General features: G+C 37.0%; 1 protein-coding gene across 1 annotated transcript in view; it reads left to right on the top strand.

The window, feature by feature from the left end:
* Positions 1–17,375, top strand: part of TERB1 (telomere repeat binding bouquet formation protein 1) — a 38,324-nt gene extending 20,949 nt beyond the window's left edge. Inside the window, exons 12-19 of the mRNA XM_045533585.1 lie at positions 1,388–1,513; positions 2,664–2,824; positions 6,513–6,859; positions 8,295–8,359; positions 8,656–8,757; positions 12,602–12,751; positions 13,068–13,133; positions 17,060–17,375. Coding sequence (XP_045389541.1) covers positions 1,388–1,513; positions 2,664–2,824; positions 6,513–6,859; positions 8,295–8,359; positions 8,656–8,757; positions 12,602–12,751; positions 13,068–13,133; positions 17,060–17,286 — 1,244 coding nt within the window. The 3' untranslated portion in view covers positions 17,287–17,375. The remainder of the gene's footprint in view (positions 1–1,387; positions 1,514–2,663; positions 2,825–6,512; positions 6,860–8,294; positions 8,360–8,655; positions 8,758–12,601; positions 12,752–13,067; positions 13,134–17,059) is intronic.
* The last annotated feature ends 328 nt before the right edge of the window (positions 17,376–17,703 follow it).

Consider the following 17,703-nt stretch of genomic DNA (forward strand, 5'->3'; position numbering starts at 1 on the left):
TTTGTCAAGTCTATTCCTTTTTTCCAGCCTCTCCACTTTCCCCCCACTCTTCTTCTAATCTCCTCCCTCCACTCTCTCCCCCTCCCACTTTTCCACTCTCCTCCCTTTGCTCTCTTTTGCTTCTCCCATCTCTCTTCCTTCCCTCATTTTCTACTGTCTCCATCAGTTTATTTCTCTGTTCTTTCTCTTAACCTCTGTGTAATTTAGGATTGACTATACCTTTTTTTAAATCAAGTGAGGGCAGTTTGTTTACTCTTATGAGATATGATACTACTCTGGCTGTATTTCAGAGACCATCACTTATGAGATTCAGGTATTTTGTATAAGTGGATTATTTGCTATATTGAAAATACTTTTTTTTTTGAGACAGGGTCTCACACTGTTGTCCAGGCTAGAGTGCAGTGGTGCAATCATAGCTCATTATAACCTTGAACTCTTAGTCTCAAGCAATCCTCCTGGCTCAGCCTCCATTCCCAGCTGATTTTAAAAATTTTTTATGGAGACGGGTCTCATTTGTTGCCCAGGCTGGTCTCAAACTCCTCTTCTCAAGCCATCTTCCTGCCTCCACCTCCCAAAGTACTAAGATTACAGGCATGAACCACTGCACCTGGCCTTAAAAATACTTTGGAAACTATGTTTTTCTCTATTTTTATTTATTTATTTACCTTTTTGGAGACCAGGTCTTACTCTGTCACCAAGGCTGGAGTGCAGTGGGGTGCAAACCTACCTCATTATAACCTTGAATCCTGGGCTCAAGTGATCCTCCCACTTCAGCCTCCTGAGTAGCTGGGACTACAGGCATGTGCCACCATGCCTGGCTAATTTTTAAATTTTTTTTTAGAGGCGGGGTCTTGCTGTGTTGCCTAGGCTGATCTCAAACTCTTAGCCTCAAGCAATTGTCCTGCCTTGTAATCCCAGCATTTTGGGAGGCCAGGCATGAGCCACTGTGCTCAGCCCTTTTTCTCTATTTTTAAAAATTTGAGGCTCGGCGCGGTGGCTCACGCCTATAATCCTGGCACTCTGGGAGCCGAGGCAGGAGTATCCCTTGAGGTCAGGAGTTTGAGACCAGCCTGAGCAAGAGTGAGACCCCATCTCTACTAAAAATAGAAAAATTAGCCGGGTGTGGTGGCACATACCTGTAGTCCCAGCTACTCGGTGGGAGGCTGAGGCAGGAGAATAACTTGAGCCCAGGAGTCTGAGGTTGCTGTGAGCTAGGCTGATGCCACGGCACTCCAGCCCAGGCAACAGACCAAGACTCTGTCTCAATCAATCAATCAATAAATAAAAAATTTTGAACTATGTTCATAATTATTACAAGGAAGAATTATGACCTCAGAGAATTTATGATAAAATCACTATCGTCTTTACTTTTTGCTGTGTTTTCCAGAGGAAAATCAATATGACCTTTTTAATAACAATGGACTTCCACTCATGATACAAGCCTTAACTCAATCTCAGAATGAGGAACTAAACAAAGCTGCCACATTCGTGCTTCACAACTGCAAAAAAATTAGTAAGTTTACTGTTACTTTAAGAAAATACCAACTAAAGTTTATAAAGGGAATTTACTTACATATCTGCTTTAATGAGCCAAGCCCTTTTAGCTGCCAGGTGGTTCTTACATTTGAAAAGCAGAATGTATAATTTGGACATGACAACTAGGGTATGTTCAGCATATACAAACCTATATGGAAGAGAGCTGCAGTACAGATAATTCACTTATTTTATGCCATGTGGACAAATTTAGTTTGTAGGACTTAAACGTGAGGAGTAAGGGCTATTACTAAATCATAATATTTATTTATTTAACAATGTTTGGGCTTCTGTTATGTGCCAGGCACCTTGCTAGGTACTGGGGATACAGTGATAAGAAAAAATAGTCTGTGTACTCATACAGCTTACTTTAATTAGAGAAACAGACAGTAATTGAATAATCTCAAAAATGAGATTATGTATTATTACGGATTGACATTGGGGTTATGAAGGGATGGACCACAGACCTTTGAGAGCCTAAAACAAAAGAATATGACCTAGATTAGAAGCAGAAAAGGCTTTGGAAAGAAGTGATTCTTGAGCTGAGATCTGAATGTTTAGAGTTAACTAGGTGAAAAGAAAGGAATTTGTTATGGGCAAGTGTCTCAGGTATAAGCAACAGTGAGGTATAAAGGCCTTGTAGCAGGAGGGAACCTGGTGCATTTAAGGAATCACTAGTGTGGCTGGGATACAGAGGGCAGTGGCCATGATAAGGATTTTGGGTTTTATGGAAGAAAAATTACAGATACAATATGTTTAAAAAAATGATTTAAAAATTTATAGGAAGGAATCACTTTATGAACACTGTTTTAAAAAAACAACTACTTTAAAACCAGTATCCATGTATCTGTGTACCTGAGGATGTTTATGTGCCTGGCATAACATATTTTCATGGTATTCTTTTCCCTGTGACTCTGAAGGGTAAAGCCTAATTTATGACTGTTTGACTCCTGGGCTTCTGCCAAACATTCTTTCCACTTATTTTAATACTAGATAAGCTGTTAAGATTGTCTGGATGGACAAAATTTAAAGAAGGGGTGTGGTGGGGTATGAGGTTGTCTTTTTTTAAAGTGTTAAAATAACATTTCTAGTAATTGATAAACTCACCATTTTCCCCCCATATTACAAAGCTGAGAAATTATCTCTAAGTCTAGGAGAATATTCTTTTGATGAAAATGAAACAGAACAATTAAAGGATATAAATGTGAAAGAAAAGAATCTTGAAGAGCACTGGAAGAAAGCAAAAGAAATTCTACACAGAATAGAACAACTTGAAAGAGAAGGAGATGAGGTTGGTTTCTTTGTTTCAAAGAATATAGACTTTTTTTCACATATTTTAACAGTAGAGGTTGGAGGGTAAATTTTTCTCTTCTCAAGTTATTTTTAAAAAATTTTAGTGCTTTTAAATATAAAATTCCATAGTAATACTTGAGGAATCATACTTGGACATAGGACAAAAAAGATTTTTTAAAAGTACAAGTGATGACTGAAAATAAACATTGAAAAACAGAGCCAAGAGATCTAACATCTGAATAATAGGAGTTCAGGAAAGAGAAAAGATGAAGTAATAATTTAATAATCTCCCTCTATGTATTTTTTCCATATTTTTTCTATGTAGGCATGCTTTGTGTCTTTGTGCATATATTTTTATTTTGAACTAAAACTTGTCCAAGTTGGTACAGCATAGTGATTTTATTCTTTTTAAATGACTGAGTAGCATTCAGTATGGTAGGTATGCCATATTTGACTTAACCAGTCCTTTATTGATGGATATTTAGGTTATATTTTATTTCTCGCCAGTACAAACAACTCTAGAGTGGATACCTGATACACATATATGTGTGTTTGTGTATATATTTTTTCTGTACTCTTTTTCTGAAACTCCTATTATTTGTAATATTTGTTGGATTTGCTGAGGTGGTCCTCCTTATCATTTCTCTTATTTTCCCTTGCTTTTTCTTTTTGTTCTACATTTGGGAGAAGTTTTTATAATTATTTTCTAAACTAATCTATTGAGTTCTTCACTTCTGCTATCATATTTTTAATAGCCAAATCTGCTTTTTTATCCCATTTAAAGTATTTTATTTTTGTTTCATGAACTTAGGACTTCATTGGCATTCTTCTTTTAAACATGTCAATGATAGTGTTAATTTTTAAAATGTTTTTTCCTTCCTACTCAGTCTTTCTCCTCTGAGTTTTTTTTCCCCTGGTCTCTAAGCTTTCTTCAGATTTCTGTTAATCCTTGGTTGCTGCCCATATTTAAGAGTGAGACACTAAAAGTTTATTTAGAAATATCTTGATTGTGGATTCTTGTAGGATTAATTAGATGAGTCTTTTTTTTTTTTTTTTTTTTGAGGATCTCTAAAGTCCAATCTCCTGTTTGGAGGTTGTCTGCTAGTGTTCTGGAATCAAAATGGGAGAAGAGAGTTTGAGGGTCTTAGTATTTAGTTTGTAAATATTTACTTAGTTTTTGTTTCTTGTATAGTAGTCTGCCTTCAGCTTTGCTTGGTGCAGAGATTCTCTGTTTTATTCCTTTTAGAAACTAAACTTCCAACCTTGGGAGAGGTGGGGGTAGGGAGGAACAATCTTCTGGTGTCAGTTAACTGCTTACTAAGCATGTGCATGTGGGGGTTGGAATCTAGTAATCTAACTGCTTCTTTAACTTTCATCCAGTTTTCCTGGTTTTAACTCTGCCCTCACCCCACCCTCTAGAGTTTCTTGGTAACTCCATTTCCTAAGCCTTTTGAGGGTTTGGGAGTATATCTTAGGTAATTTCTTGGATTTTCTTACTGTCAGCTTTGGATTCAGCTTTACCAAGTCTGCTGAGTAGGTTATCATTCACCCATCTCCTTCCTAGTTTTGAAAAAAAAATTTTTCAAATTTATCACTTGGGCTAGAGTGCAGTGGTGTCATCATAGTTCATTGCAACCTCAAATTCCTGGGCTCAAGTGATCCTCCTGCCTCGACCTCTGGAGCAGCTGGGACTATAGGTATGTGCCACCACACCTGGCTAGTTTTTCTATTTTTTTTTTTTTGTAAGAGATGGGGTCTCCCTCTTGCTGAGGCTGCTCTCAAACTACTGACCTCAAGCAATCCTCCTGCCTCAGCCTCCCAAAATGCTAAGATTATAGGCATGAGCCACTGTACCCAGCCTAGTTTTGAAAATTTTGTTGCTTTTATTTCTTGTTCCATTTCTCATTATTATTGTGGGTTTATGCCTTTTAAAAAATTGTTGTTTTAATGGTTTTCTTGGAAGGACCAAAAGTCAATAGGGGTGTTTAATTCATCATCTGAGAGAGTATGTGGAAGTACTATTTTTTTTCATAGTTGTAGAATATGCCATTTGATGGGTATATATGCTAGCTTCTTTTCTGATAAATCTTCAGGTTATTTCCAACTTTGATCTGTTACAAATAATGTTGCAGTTAATCACATGTAAAAGTAATTTATAAGATTTTTTTGGTGGAGGGTCTCGTTCTGTCACCCACGCTGGAGTACAGTTGCTAGATCATAGCTCACTGTAGCCTTGAACTTTTGGGCTCCAAGTGATGCTCCTGCCTCAGCCTCCTGAGCAGCTGGGACTACAGGTGTGTGACACTGTGCCAACTAATTTTTTAAAAATTTTTGTAGAGACAGAGTCTCATTATGTTGCTTAGCTAGTCTCGAACTCCTGGGCTCAAGTGATCCTCCCGCCTTGGCCTCCCACAGTGCTAGGACTACAGGCGTGAGCTACCATACCTAGCCCTATAGGATTTTTTTTTTTTTTTTTACAGATATGCACAGTTTTTATTATGAAAGGTACATCAAATTGTTTCTCTGTGAAGGTTGTACTAATTTACACTTGTACCAGTAATGTTCGAGAGTGTCTATATCCCCTTAGCCTTTTGATCTTTGCCAATGTGATAGATAAAGAAAGATATCTCAGTGTAGCTTTAATATTAATTTCTCTTATTACAAGGGATGGAACAATTTTTCTTCTGTTTAAGAGCTATTTATATTTTCTTTCCTGTGAACTGTCTGTCCATTTCCTTTGCCTCCTTTTCTACGCTATTGTTCTTTTTCATATTTCATTGTAGTTTTTTATAAATGTTATTTAAAAAATCCTGTAGCTTAAGGTATGATTTGTACATATTATTTCTGAGCATTTTGATTGTCATTTGGCTTTTCTTCTTGCTCTTTTTTCTTGGAGATCCCCCATCCCCCCTCACACCCTGAACATTGTTCTTAGTCTCTAGCAGAACTTTTAAAAACTTTTTATGTGGTTATTAGTTCTCTTCTGTTATGATTTATTGATTTTGTTTAATGATTGGAAAGGTCTTCTGCCCCTTAAGAATATTAAAATATCGTGGTGGTTTCTTTTAGAACATATATAATTTCATTTTTATATTTAAATATTTCATTCATTTTGGTTTTTATCTTTGTGTAAACTATGAGATATTCAACTAATTTTTTTTTTTTTTGAGACAGAGTCTCGCTCTGTTGCCCAGGCTAGAGTGAGTGCCGTGGCGTCAGCCTAGCTCACAGCAACCTCAACCTCCTGGGCTTAAGCGATCCTACTGCCTCAGCCTCCCGAGTAGCTGGGACTACAGGCATGCGCCACCATGCCCGGCTAATTTTTTCTATATATATTTTTAGTTGGCCAGATAATTTATTTCTATTTTCAGTAGAGACGGGGTCTCGCTCAGGCTGGTCTCGAACTCCTGACCTCGAGCGATCCACCCGCCTCGGCCTCCCAGAGGGCTAGGATTACAGGCGTGAGCCACCATGCCTGGCCCAACTAATTTTTTTCCAGATGGCTCCCCAATTGTCTCAATATCATTTATTGAATAAATTTCCTTTTCCCTCCTAATGTGAACTTTCTTTTATCATATATGTTCTGTTGACAGTCACAAACTTTTTCTGCATTATTTAGAGGAAGTGTATATTGGATTATAAAGCAAACAGATTATTTTGAAATTATTGTCATGTTTTCATTATAGGAAGAAATACGAAGAGAAAAATATAAGGATGATATTTCATCTGTGAACATAAATACTCAGAATACACTGAAACATCTCCATGCAGATAATATTGGTCGAGGTAACAAAGCAGAAGATAAGGGTAAAAGCCATTCTATACAGATTCAGAGTTGTAAATCCCATGGAGTCATGTCTAAAGCATGTGCAAGTGATGACCAAATGAAGACTCTGTTAAAGAGTGCAAATCCAGTTAACACTTGTTATAGCGAGAGTAAACAAAGTAAGACTTTACATAAAGCCAATTCAAGCTGCAATCAAAACCTACATGAAGAAACAACCGTTGAAAAGAATTTTGTTTCTCAATCAAGGTATAGTTTAATAATTGTTTGTAACTCTTATCTATTTATTCATCACGTATTCATTGTGCACTATTCTGTGCTGCATTGTTAAGCACTGAGGATATAGAAATGATAAAACATTGTCTTGGGAAGAGCCTAAAGTAGGGAATGTTGGGAAAGGAGTTTGGCTGGGAGATATGGGTCAGTTCATTTAGGGCCTTGAAATGTCATACTCAGGATTTTTGGTTTTAACTCACAGGGTGTAGGGAGCCATTAAGGATTTTAAATTGAGTGATATAACCAGATTTGAATTTTAGAAAGGCTACTCAGAAAAGAAAACCTAAACTGCCTGCCAAACACCCAAAACCCTCTACCTAACAGAACAGGTGTGCATTGACAATCTATTAGCAATGTAGCAAAAACCAGTTTAATATGATAAAGGGAATAGTGTGTGAGGAACATCTGGTTTGGGTTTGCCCTTTGGTTTGTTCCCTGCACTTCATCTCCAGTACATATCCTTTCTCCCTCACAGGTAGCTTGGAGGGCTGGACCTGGGGTTGTAGCTTTTCTTCTTAAACTCTTCTTTGTGTTATGGTCTTCTGATGGTTACTGTGCTTAGGAAAATGAAGGGGATGCTGCTATGTTTTGGGCAGGTTGCAGGGTAAAGCTGAGATGGATTACACTATCACCACCCCCTTTTTCCTTTTAAAGATCATTCTTGATGTTAATTTTAACTTGATTTCTCAGGGATGTAGAATTGGGAAGCAGAGAGATATGCTCTTGGGCCAGCCTTCTAGACCGAGACTTCCACCCATACCCTTTTTTCTCCTTTAGGGTTAGTTAGCTGTATTTCTACCTCAGCTGAGTTATTAATATTTCCATTTCTTTGAAATGCTTTTTTTTCCCAATGTGGTACCTCCTACAAATGTATGTACATGGACAGATAGCTGTAATTATAAAGCTATTGCTATATCTGTTCTCTGGTCTATAGCTCTTGAGTTTTTCTGCACTACCTGTGACAGTATAGTCAAAACTTACATTTATTCATCAAGGACCACAGGGTTCAAACACAAAAATGTTTTGGGAGTCAGGAGGGATGTTTCAGTTCAGATCCTTAAATGATTATTGTTAGTACTTTGCCATTTTGTACCCTATGTTCTTTTTTCTCCCACTAATTTTGTACTTTCCTTTTTTGCTCTCATCTCTCCTTTCTTTTTCATTAATATATAATCTTTCATGTTTCTGCTGGCATCGACACTATCGCCCTCTGAAGTCTTATTAAACTCTAGTTCTAGAAACAAGGCTGTAACTGTTGCAGACCCTAATTTGGCAGATTTTGGTAGATCCAGGCTCTAGCCCTTTCTGCCTGCCAAACACCCAAAATCATACCACCGCTTACAGAACATTTGTCCACACACCAAACAGTATGTTTGCTTTTAGTAATCTGCTGTCTCTTTTCTTTTAGTGACCATGTTTTTAAACATCCAACTCACACTGCCAAAAATAGAAAGCAGCAGTTACCAGTAACAGGTATGATTAAAAATATTTCTTCTTTGGTTTTTTTTTAAGAAAACAGATATTTAGGTGATTGACATAGCTAAAAATGTACATTGGTATATCAGTCCTCTAAAGTATAAGCCACACCTTTGACTCTCTCTGGGGTATATGCCTTCTATTAATATCTAAAATCTTTCTGTTTATCCACCAGGATGACTGGATGTATAGTACCGGGCTGAAGTTTATGAAAATCTTGAGAATTAATAAATCTTATAAATGTCTGGTTTTTTTATTAATGGAAAAAACTTGCATTTTACAATTTTTTCCAGATCCATTTACATTATGTTCAGATATAATAAATAAAGAAGTAATCAGTTTTCTAGCAACTGACACTGACAGTTCTTCCAAAATGTTGAAGTATAGATGCTCAGGTAAATCTTTTTTTAACTACAATTGTTTCATAATTAAAGTTTTATATGATATTAGTTAACTAGAATTTACAGTAGTTCTACCTATGTGATTTAAACTTCATTTCCTTTGGAGAAGTAACAATCTGGAACATCAAAGCATTCAAATTAATACCTTCTATCTACATCAGGCTGAGCTCCCAGTGTTTGTTTATATGAATCAACATAATACCTTTTTTTTATTACTTTTCTCTTTTTGTCATAATGCCATCTATAAGTTTAACTTTACTGAGTAAAATATTTTTTATGTTTTCAGAGAGCCAATAAATAGGTATGTATTCTGGATTACACTCTAAACATTATAGGTATTAAGTATGAAACAACACCTATTTTTATATTTATAATAAATATATAGGTGTTTATAGTGCTGTGCTTCATGCCCTGTTACTTATTTTTTCTGTGGGCCCCTTGTAAATGTTTCACGGTACTTATTCCATCCCTTCTCCTCTCCCTTCACATCTCAGTATTTCCTCTTTGTTCACTCTGATTGTTGCACTCTGCTCTATGGACAAAATTGATGTTATTCTACTTGAAGAGATTATCTCTGTTACTCTAAAGCTGATGTCTAGCCATAACCTGAATCCCAATCCTTTCTCTTTTTTTCTACCCATTTTAATACTAATTGTGAAATCTTTTTCCTTAGTCCCTTTCGATTAACTCTTTTTGTCCCACCTTAAATGGTGCTCATTTTTCCTCACCTTAAAAAAAAGAAAAACAGAACACCAGTACTTTGTGATTTCCTATCCCTTCAGGTATCATCCACTCTTCCCAATAGGTGCACACATCCCATTAGGAAGTAAATGTAATTAATAAGAATAAAATACAAATATTTTTTCTTCCAATTTAGTTGTATTATTTTTTTAGATGGCTACTAAGTTGTTAGAACATAAATACTTATTAAGTTGTTTTGGATCTGACAGAATGGTTAGGCATTTCTTTTGGCATAGGGGTGCCATATGAGAAAGTTTGGGAATCTCTGGTCAAAAGTAGTCCAGTTGGCAGAGTGCATGCTCTATAACTGTTAACTCCCATTCATCCGTTAGTTTGTTTGAGGTAATTCTTTCTTCCCCAGTGACCATTCATTCATTTCACAAACATTATGAAGTGTTTAGTCCTTGGCAGGCACCAGAATCAAAGATGAATAGAACTTAGTCCTCACCTTTATTGTTTTGTCTTTCTATTCCTGCCAAATTTCTACAGGTATTCTCCCCAAGACCTAATCTAAACCACTTACTCAACTCTGTCACTTGTGGTGTCATCTATTATTTTAATGATGATTTTCAAATCTGTATCTAAACATTTGGCTCCCACTTTGGGTTATAGCCTTATTTTTCCATTTCCACTTGTACCCAGGACATACCCACTTCAGTATCTTCTTGTTACTTCAAGCTCAACATCTTTCTTCCTCTTAAATTGCCCTCCTCCTAGGCACCCCATTTCTGTCAGTGTTGCCATGATTCTTCTGGTCTCCCAGACTTTGAGTCTTAAATCTTCTATGACTGTTCTCTTTCATTGCATCCTCTATTTCCAGTCTATAAAATTTGTTTCTTTTTACTTTCCCACATAGGCCCTTTTTGCTTCTTGTCTAAATTACTGCAACAACTTTCTAGCAGTATTTTAGTCTCAAGTCTCTCCAACTCCCAACTGTAATATGCCAAGTGCTGTTAACTTATTAATGTGTGTGTGGTTTTTTTTTTTTTTTAACCATGTAACCATGCTAAAGAATCCTTAGTGCTTCCCTGTAACCCACTGAATCCTGGCTTTCAAAATTCTGTGGGAGTTTGTCCTGCTTCCACTTATTAAATTTTACTGCCCATTTTACTCTCTGCCTGCCAGAAATGTGCTATGCTCATTACAAACTTTGCCAGTCAACTACCAAATTACTTGAGAATTATCCTAAACTTTTCCCTTACACCAACAGCTTGTTATTCATCAAATCCTACAATTTCAGAAATCTCTCCATTCTTCCTGCAAATGCTTTGTTTCAGAATCCCCTCATTTATTTTCTGGACTACTGAAGTAACCTGTCAATTCATCTCCTGCCTTCAGCTGACCATTCTACAAGACAAATGAAATCATGTCATCTTCCTGCTTAATAAATATCTTTCAGTTCCTCCCCACTGACTTGAGAGAGTTTTAACTGAAGAGAGTTAAAATTCCTAAGCATGGCTTTCAAGACCCTTCTTGGTCTGGCTCCCTGCAACCCTTCCCAGCCTCAACTTTCCTCCCACACTTCTCTTACACCCTGTATACTCCAGTCACACCAGAGTACCCATGATCTCTGAACATACTATGCTTTTTCACACTTCTGTGCTTTTGTACATCTTTATTGTACTTGAAATGTCTTCATCCCAGTCAACTAACTGCCTGGCTAACTTAGTCTTTTAGGAATGGGTCACTAATACAATTAGGTGACAGGCTGATGGAAAACTTTATAATGGATGGATGTTGGCTGACATTACCTGAACCTAATGATCTATCTTAACATTAAAAAAAGAGAGAGAGACATTATGTGCCTCTTAATACAACAAGAAGCACACAATACTACCTGTGAGGAATTCTAGTAAAAACACTTGAACCTGAATCTAATCAATCATCTAGATCTAATTACTAGTTTACAGGGTATACAAGAACATTTTAAAGGGCACAATTAGAATGCAATCGGCACGACCCAGCCTTTGGGAAACTATAGTACAAATGTCCTAGTGCAGTGATCTCCAACCTTTTTGGCACCAGGGACTGGTTTCATGGAAGACAATTTTTCCATGGCAGGGGGCGGTGGCGGGGGTGGGCAGAGCTCAGGCAGTGATGTGTGATGCAAGTGATGGAGAGTGGAGTGGTCATACATACAGATGAAGCTTTGCTTGCTTACCGCTCACCTCCTGCCGTGCAGGCCCTGGGGTTCCTAAGTTTCATGGAAGACAATTTTTCCATGAGGGGTGGTGCTGGAGGGGCATGCAGCAGAGGTCTGCGGCCTGGTCCCTAACAGGCCACAGATGGTTCTCGGTCCGGGGTTTGGGGCCCGCAGTCCTAGTGTCTTTAATAAGTAAACACCAAAGAAACAGGAGAACTGATGGATTAAAAGCAACTCAAGAGATATATCAACCAAACGTAAGCTGGGCATAGTGGCACACACCTGTAGTCCCAGCTACTTAGGGAGGCTGAGGCAGGAGGATCACTTGAGTCTAGGAGTTTGAGGGTGCAATAAGCTATGATCATGGCACTGCACTCCAGCCTGGGCAACAGATGCAAATCCCATCTCTAAAAAATAAAAATAAAGTATTTACAGATGAAAGGACACTTTAATGCAAATTCCAGGCTTCATAATCCAGTGTGTACATGGGGACCAAGGCAAGTAGGTGAGGATACAGATAAAACATGATTAGCCATGAGTTAATAATTTCTTTGAAGTTAGGTGATGGATACATGGGGGTTCATCATGCTCTGCCTTTTACTCTTCTGTGTTTGAAATTTTCCATTTAAAAAAATGTTAAAAAAGATGACTGAGCTTAAGGATCATTTCTTTTGGCTATCTTCCCTTAACAGTGACTCCTGCTCAGAACCAGACAAGCTTAGATGCTCCTTTTCTATAGTGTCATAACTCTCTGTTCATACCTCTATCCTAGCAACTTATTTCATTGTATTGTGTTTTTGTCTCCAGTACCTCACCTGACTTTGAGCTTCTTGAGGTATTTACAGTAAGTTCCTGATTTCACTTCAGTTACCATCATATAGATATTTGCTTTCATAGATTTGTTATTAGATATTTTGTGACATCTATACATCACTTTAATTTGTTTTCTTTTAGGTTGCATAGCAGTAGGAATATCTCTGAATAGCCGAAATTTTAGCAAGCTCTTGCATTCTTGCTCATACCAATGTGATCGTCACAAAGTCATTGTGGAAGCTGAAGACAGATATAAAAGTGAACTAAGGAAATCACTTATCTGTAACAAAAGTAATTAATTTAGCAGCTTTAAAACTGTAATTATGACTATACCTTTGAACTATCATCTAAAGTGTCTAAAATTTTTAAGTATGTTAAAAACTAGAGGGTAAAATAATGTTGAAAAGAAAATCTGTCTCTAAGCAACCAGTAATTTAAGATACACCCAGGGAGTAGAATTAGTCTCTGGTAGTTTAAAAATTCTTTCTAATCTACCTAAGGATTTCCACTAGAAGGGGGGTAAAAGGAACTATCATACTAATGGAATTGATATGCTATTACTCAGGTTGATACTCTAATTATGCCAAATGTTTTCCATATTTTTCAGAAATTCTGCTCACCCCACGTAGAAGACAAAGACTCAGTAATGAATCTACTGCCTCTGGAGGAATAAGTGAATATATTTAATTTTTAAATGAACTTAAATTTCATATATTTCTGAGAAAGACGTGAACAGCTGAGTGGCTGTTCTCAGTCTCATCATTAACGGCTCTTAAATGATAGCCCTTGCTCTGATGAAGGTCAAGCCTCCTAAGAAAAGAGACTTCCCACTTCCCTTTCATGTTGCTTGCTCACCCACTGCTTGCCAGCTGGGAAAGCAGCAAGAGGAACTGACATTTATCAAGCACCTCCTATGTGTTAGGTGTTTTATAGATATTATTTTCTTTTCTTTAATTCTTATAACATTGTATGGTAGATATTATTTTTTTCCCTGTTGTAAGGCACATTAAGTTAGTAAACAGCAGAACTTAGATTCAAATGCAAGCTCTAGAAGCCCTTGTTCTATCCTCTGGATCACATTTCTATTTTAAGAACAAAATTAAAAGTACTTCAGAGAGACTTTGCAGAAGGTTTTTGTTCAAAACTATAGCACTTCGGCCAGGCGCAGTGGCTCATGCCTGTAATCCTAGCACTCTGGGAGGCTGAGGTGGGTGGATCGTTTGAACTCAGGAGTGAGCTCACGAGTTCGAGACCAGCCTGAGCAAGAGCGAGACTCCGTCTCTACTAAAAATAGAAAGAAATTATATGGACAACTAAAAATATATACAGAAAAAATTAGCCAGGCATGGTGGCGCATGCCTGTAGGCCCAGCTACTCGGGAGGCTGAGACAGGAGGATCGCTTGAGCCCAGGAGTTTGAGGTTGCTGTGAGCTAGGCTGACACCACGGCACTCTAGCCTGGGCAACAGAGTGAGACTCTGTCTCAAAAACAAAACAAAACAAAAAACAAAAAAACTATAGCACTTCAAACATAAAAATCGGAAGAGACAACCAGTATAAACCTTAAAGCCCTGCTTAAAAGTCAAAATGCTTCTTAAGCAATTAGATAATTATGGGAATTTTTATTTAACTACAGGGTTAACATTTCAGGTTTATTACCATTCTAAATTTATCACAGAGACTTGAACATTATCATTGTCTTCTATTCATATGGAGTTAACACCTGCAGAGTAAGAAGAGTTGAGTATATTACTTGTCAAAGTAATCTAGACATTAGTAACATAGAGCCAATCTATTACAGAGACATTGGACTGAGTACATCCAGGAAGCATTTTGCCACATACATTTATTTGGCTATTTTTATGCCAAAACCTTGAAAGAAATTTAAAATTTATTTATTTATTTTTTTAATTAAGACAGAGTCTCACTTTGTTGCCTGGGCTAGAGTGCAGTGGTGTCATCATCGCTCACTGTAATCTCAAACTCATGGGCTCAAGCAATCCTCCTGTCTCAGCCTCCTCAGTAGCTAGGACTATAGGTGCACACCACCATGCCTGGCTAATTTTTAAAAATTTTTTTGTAGAGATGGGGTCTTGCTGTGTTGTTGCTCAGGCTGCTCTTGAACACCTGGGCTCAAGCACATCTCCTGCCTTGGTCTCCCAAAGTGCTGGGATTACAGGTGTGAGCCAATGTGCCCAGCCCAAGCCCAAATTTGCTTTTTATATATGGGTCTTTTCTAGGTTAAAAGTTCTACATGCAAAGTAAAATTAAGTACAGTATCACTATAGAGGAGTCTACTTTTTGAAATAATATATTTTCTGTAGAAACTATTAGAAAATGTGTATTTTCCCATAGAAACATGTTGCACTTGGAAATCTTGTTCTTGAGAAGGACTTGTCATCAAATTAACAATAGGTTTGTTTCAATGACATATCTTAAAAGCAAATAATGTAGCAACTAAAAATATTCTGTGTAATCCATTTGCATAGTAAAAGCATCTGCAGAGCCTCATGAAATGGACATAATTATGCTTATATATTGATTATACAGAGGGATTCTAAATACTGTTAAGAGACATTCAGCTTATAAATACCACACATATTTTTTTGAAGGTTAGACTTGCATTAGCTAAAACCAAACACTTAATAATTTGCCTGCTTTTTTAGAATTTAGAAAGGCATCTTGAGAAAGTGGTGATTAGATTGGTCTTATATCTCTTTCACAAGTAGGCAAGGAATATTTGGTATGTTGTTGTTTTTTCCCCTTCTTGATAAACTTCCTTTTCTTTTAGGACATTGACCACCATTCATTTAATTATAGTTTATAATCAAATTTGAGCCCATTCTTTTGAGAGGGGACCATTGTACTATCTAAGCATGGAAAGATTTCCCCAAGGTTCTCTTTTAGCATGGATTGGTGTTTTAAGAGACTTTGAAAAATAAGAGTCCCTAGAATTAAGCCCTCCTGCCCATTTTCCTTGCTTTTCCTTAATATAATACCTAGTCAATATAAAGAGGAGCACTAAAGAAGCCACAGAGGGGCATCTTGGGGTGTTGTGAGCTGCTTCCTCCTTCCAGGCTGCCCAGTACTCTGATGTAGGAACATTTGAGGATTTGAGCACAGATGTTAAGTATAAGAGTCTGGGAAGATGGTAGCTGCAATGGAAAAGTGGTGCTTTACATGATCAATTCCAGGGTCTCAATATCCTGAAAGTTATAATAACCTATCCAGTCCTGATTATGAGTTCAAATCATTTAGCAAGTGAAGTTGAAACTTATTTATTGGATAACCACAGTTTTCCAGTATACTTAAAAATAAAGATTAACTTCATCGATGAGTTTTGAGACAGTTTTACCAACAATCATTTTTTTACTCTCATCAAATATTTACTGACCACCTACTTTGTGTCAGATACTATTCTAGGCACTGGGGATACAATGGTGAATAAAATAGACAAAAATCTCTACCCTCATGGAGCTTGCATTCTAAATAATACTATTAAGTTATAATCTGATACTATTTACATTGATTTATCAACCTTCTGCTGGTAAGATACTCTGTGCTGTTTTAAAAGATCTAAATTGTGGCTCTTAGCAAAGGTAACAAATGGCTGTCTTGGCCTTCAAGGGTGAGATTTTCTAAGGGTGACTGAGTGTAACTACATCTGGTCCTACTAAAGTAAATAGCAGCCTCAAGTGGAAATACAAAAACTGCTCTTTACCAGCATCTACTTACAACGATAACATAAGTTAACAATGAATAAAAAAGTTGTATTTTTTTTTTGTTTTGAGCCAGAGTCTTGCTCTGTTGCCTAGGCTAGAGTGCTGTGGCGTCAGCCTAGCTCACAGCAACCTCAAACTCCTCGGCTCAAGCGATCCTCCTGCCTCAGCCTCCTGAGTAGCTGGGACTACAGGCATGTGCCACCACGCCTTGTTAATCAAATGAAAAAGTTTAAAGAAAACTATTTCCTAATAATTATCACCAAAGAATATTTATGTTTACAGACAGCAGCTGTGTATTCTTTCTGTTATAGAAAGTATCCCTAAAAACCCAGATAAACACTTCCTTTCCCATGATGCAGACTATTTCTGAGTTTTGATCAAGCTGACCACGCATATGAGTAGTGAACGTGTTTTTTAAAAACAAATTTCAAAAGACCTTTATTCTTAAAAATATTGTTCAAACCTGATATTTGAAGTATAACAAGTATTGATATTCTTTTCTATTCTATGAAGTTATGGAGCCCTTTGGGAAGACTGTATCTGTAAGATAGGTAAGCTGTTTGTTAACTGTCCTCACAGGAATGTTGAATTAACAATTGAAAGTTTATAAAGTTTTGTTTCTTAGTTGAAAGATGTAGCAAGTTTTACTACAATAGATGAAGATACAATTATTGAAGAAGTCAGAGTGATAGTACCTAACTTAATAGTAGGCACTACAGTTTTTAAAATTGAAGTGGATTTCCACAGGATGAGTAGTTCAGGCATGAAGTTTTCTCACTATATAGCTCATATCCTTGGAATAAATTAAGCATTTATTTGAGTCCTAAGACCTTTTTTCAGTAAGGACTAATATATTCTACAATTCTAATTAACTACAGAAAAAAGAAGAATTCGCAAAAACTTTACCAAAGAAGAACTGAATTACCTTTTCAACGGAGTTAAGAAAATGGGAAATCATTGGAATTCAATTTTGTGGTCTTTCCCCTTTCAGCAAGGACGAACGGCTGTGGACCTTGCTCGTAAATACCACAATCTGACCAAAGGCCCCAAGTGTGTGGCTCCTTTACAGGAAGAACACTTGTCAGTTTTTAGTTTGCACTCTTAAAATACAGTGCCTTAAAAGATACAAAATTTAAAAATAGTCTTCTAAACTCTCATGAGACAGGGAATGTGGAAATGGGGATACAGTTTTAATTAAACAATTTTTGTGGTGATTAGACTCATTGAATTATTATAGTAATTTATAAAGCAAATGTATTTTTAATGTGCGGATCAGTAAGATAAAATTCCTTCATAAGGTCAAACATTTCTTTAGGAATATGCTTTTTTTTTTTTTTTTTTTGAGACAGTCTCGCTCTGTTGTCCAGGCTAGAGTGAGTGCTGTGGCGTCAGCCTAGCTCACAGCAACCTCAAACTCCTGGGCTTAAGCGATCCTACTGCCTCAGCCTCCTGAGTAGCTGGGACTACAGGCATGCACCACCATGCCCGGCTAATTTTTTCTATATATATTTTTAGATGGCCA

The sequence above is a fragment of the Lemur catta genome, chromosome 20, assembly GCF_020740605.2.
Source record: "Lemur catta isolate mLemCat1 chromosome 20, mLemCat1.pri, whole genome shotgun sequence".
NCBI lineage: Eukaryota > Metazoa > Chordata > Mammalia > Primates > Lemuridae > Lemur > Lemur catta.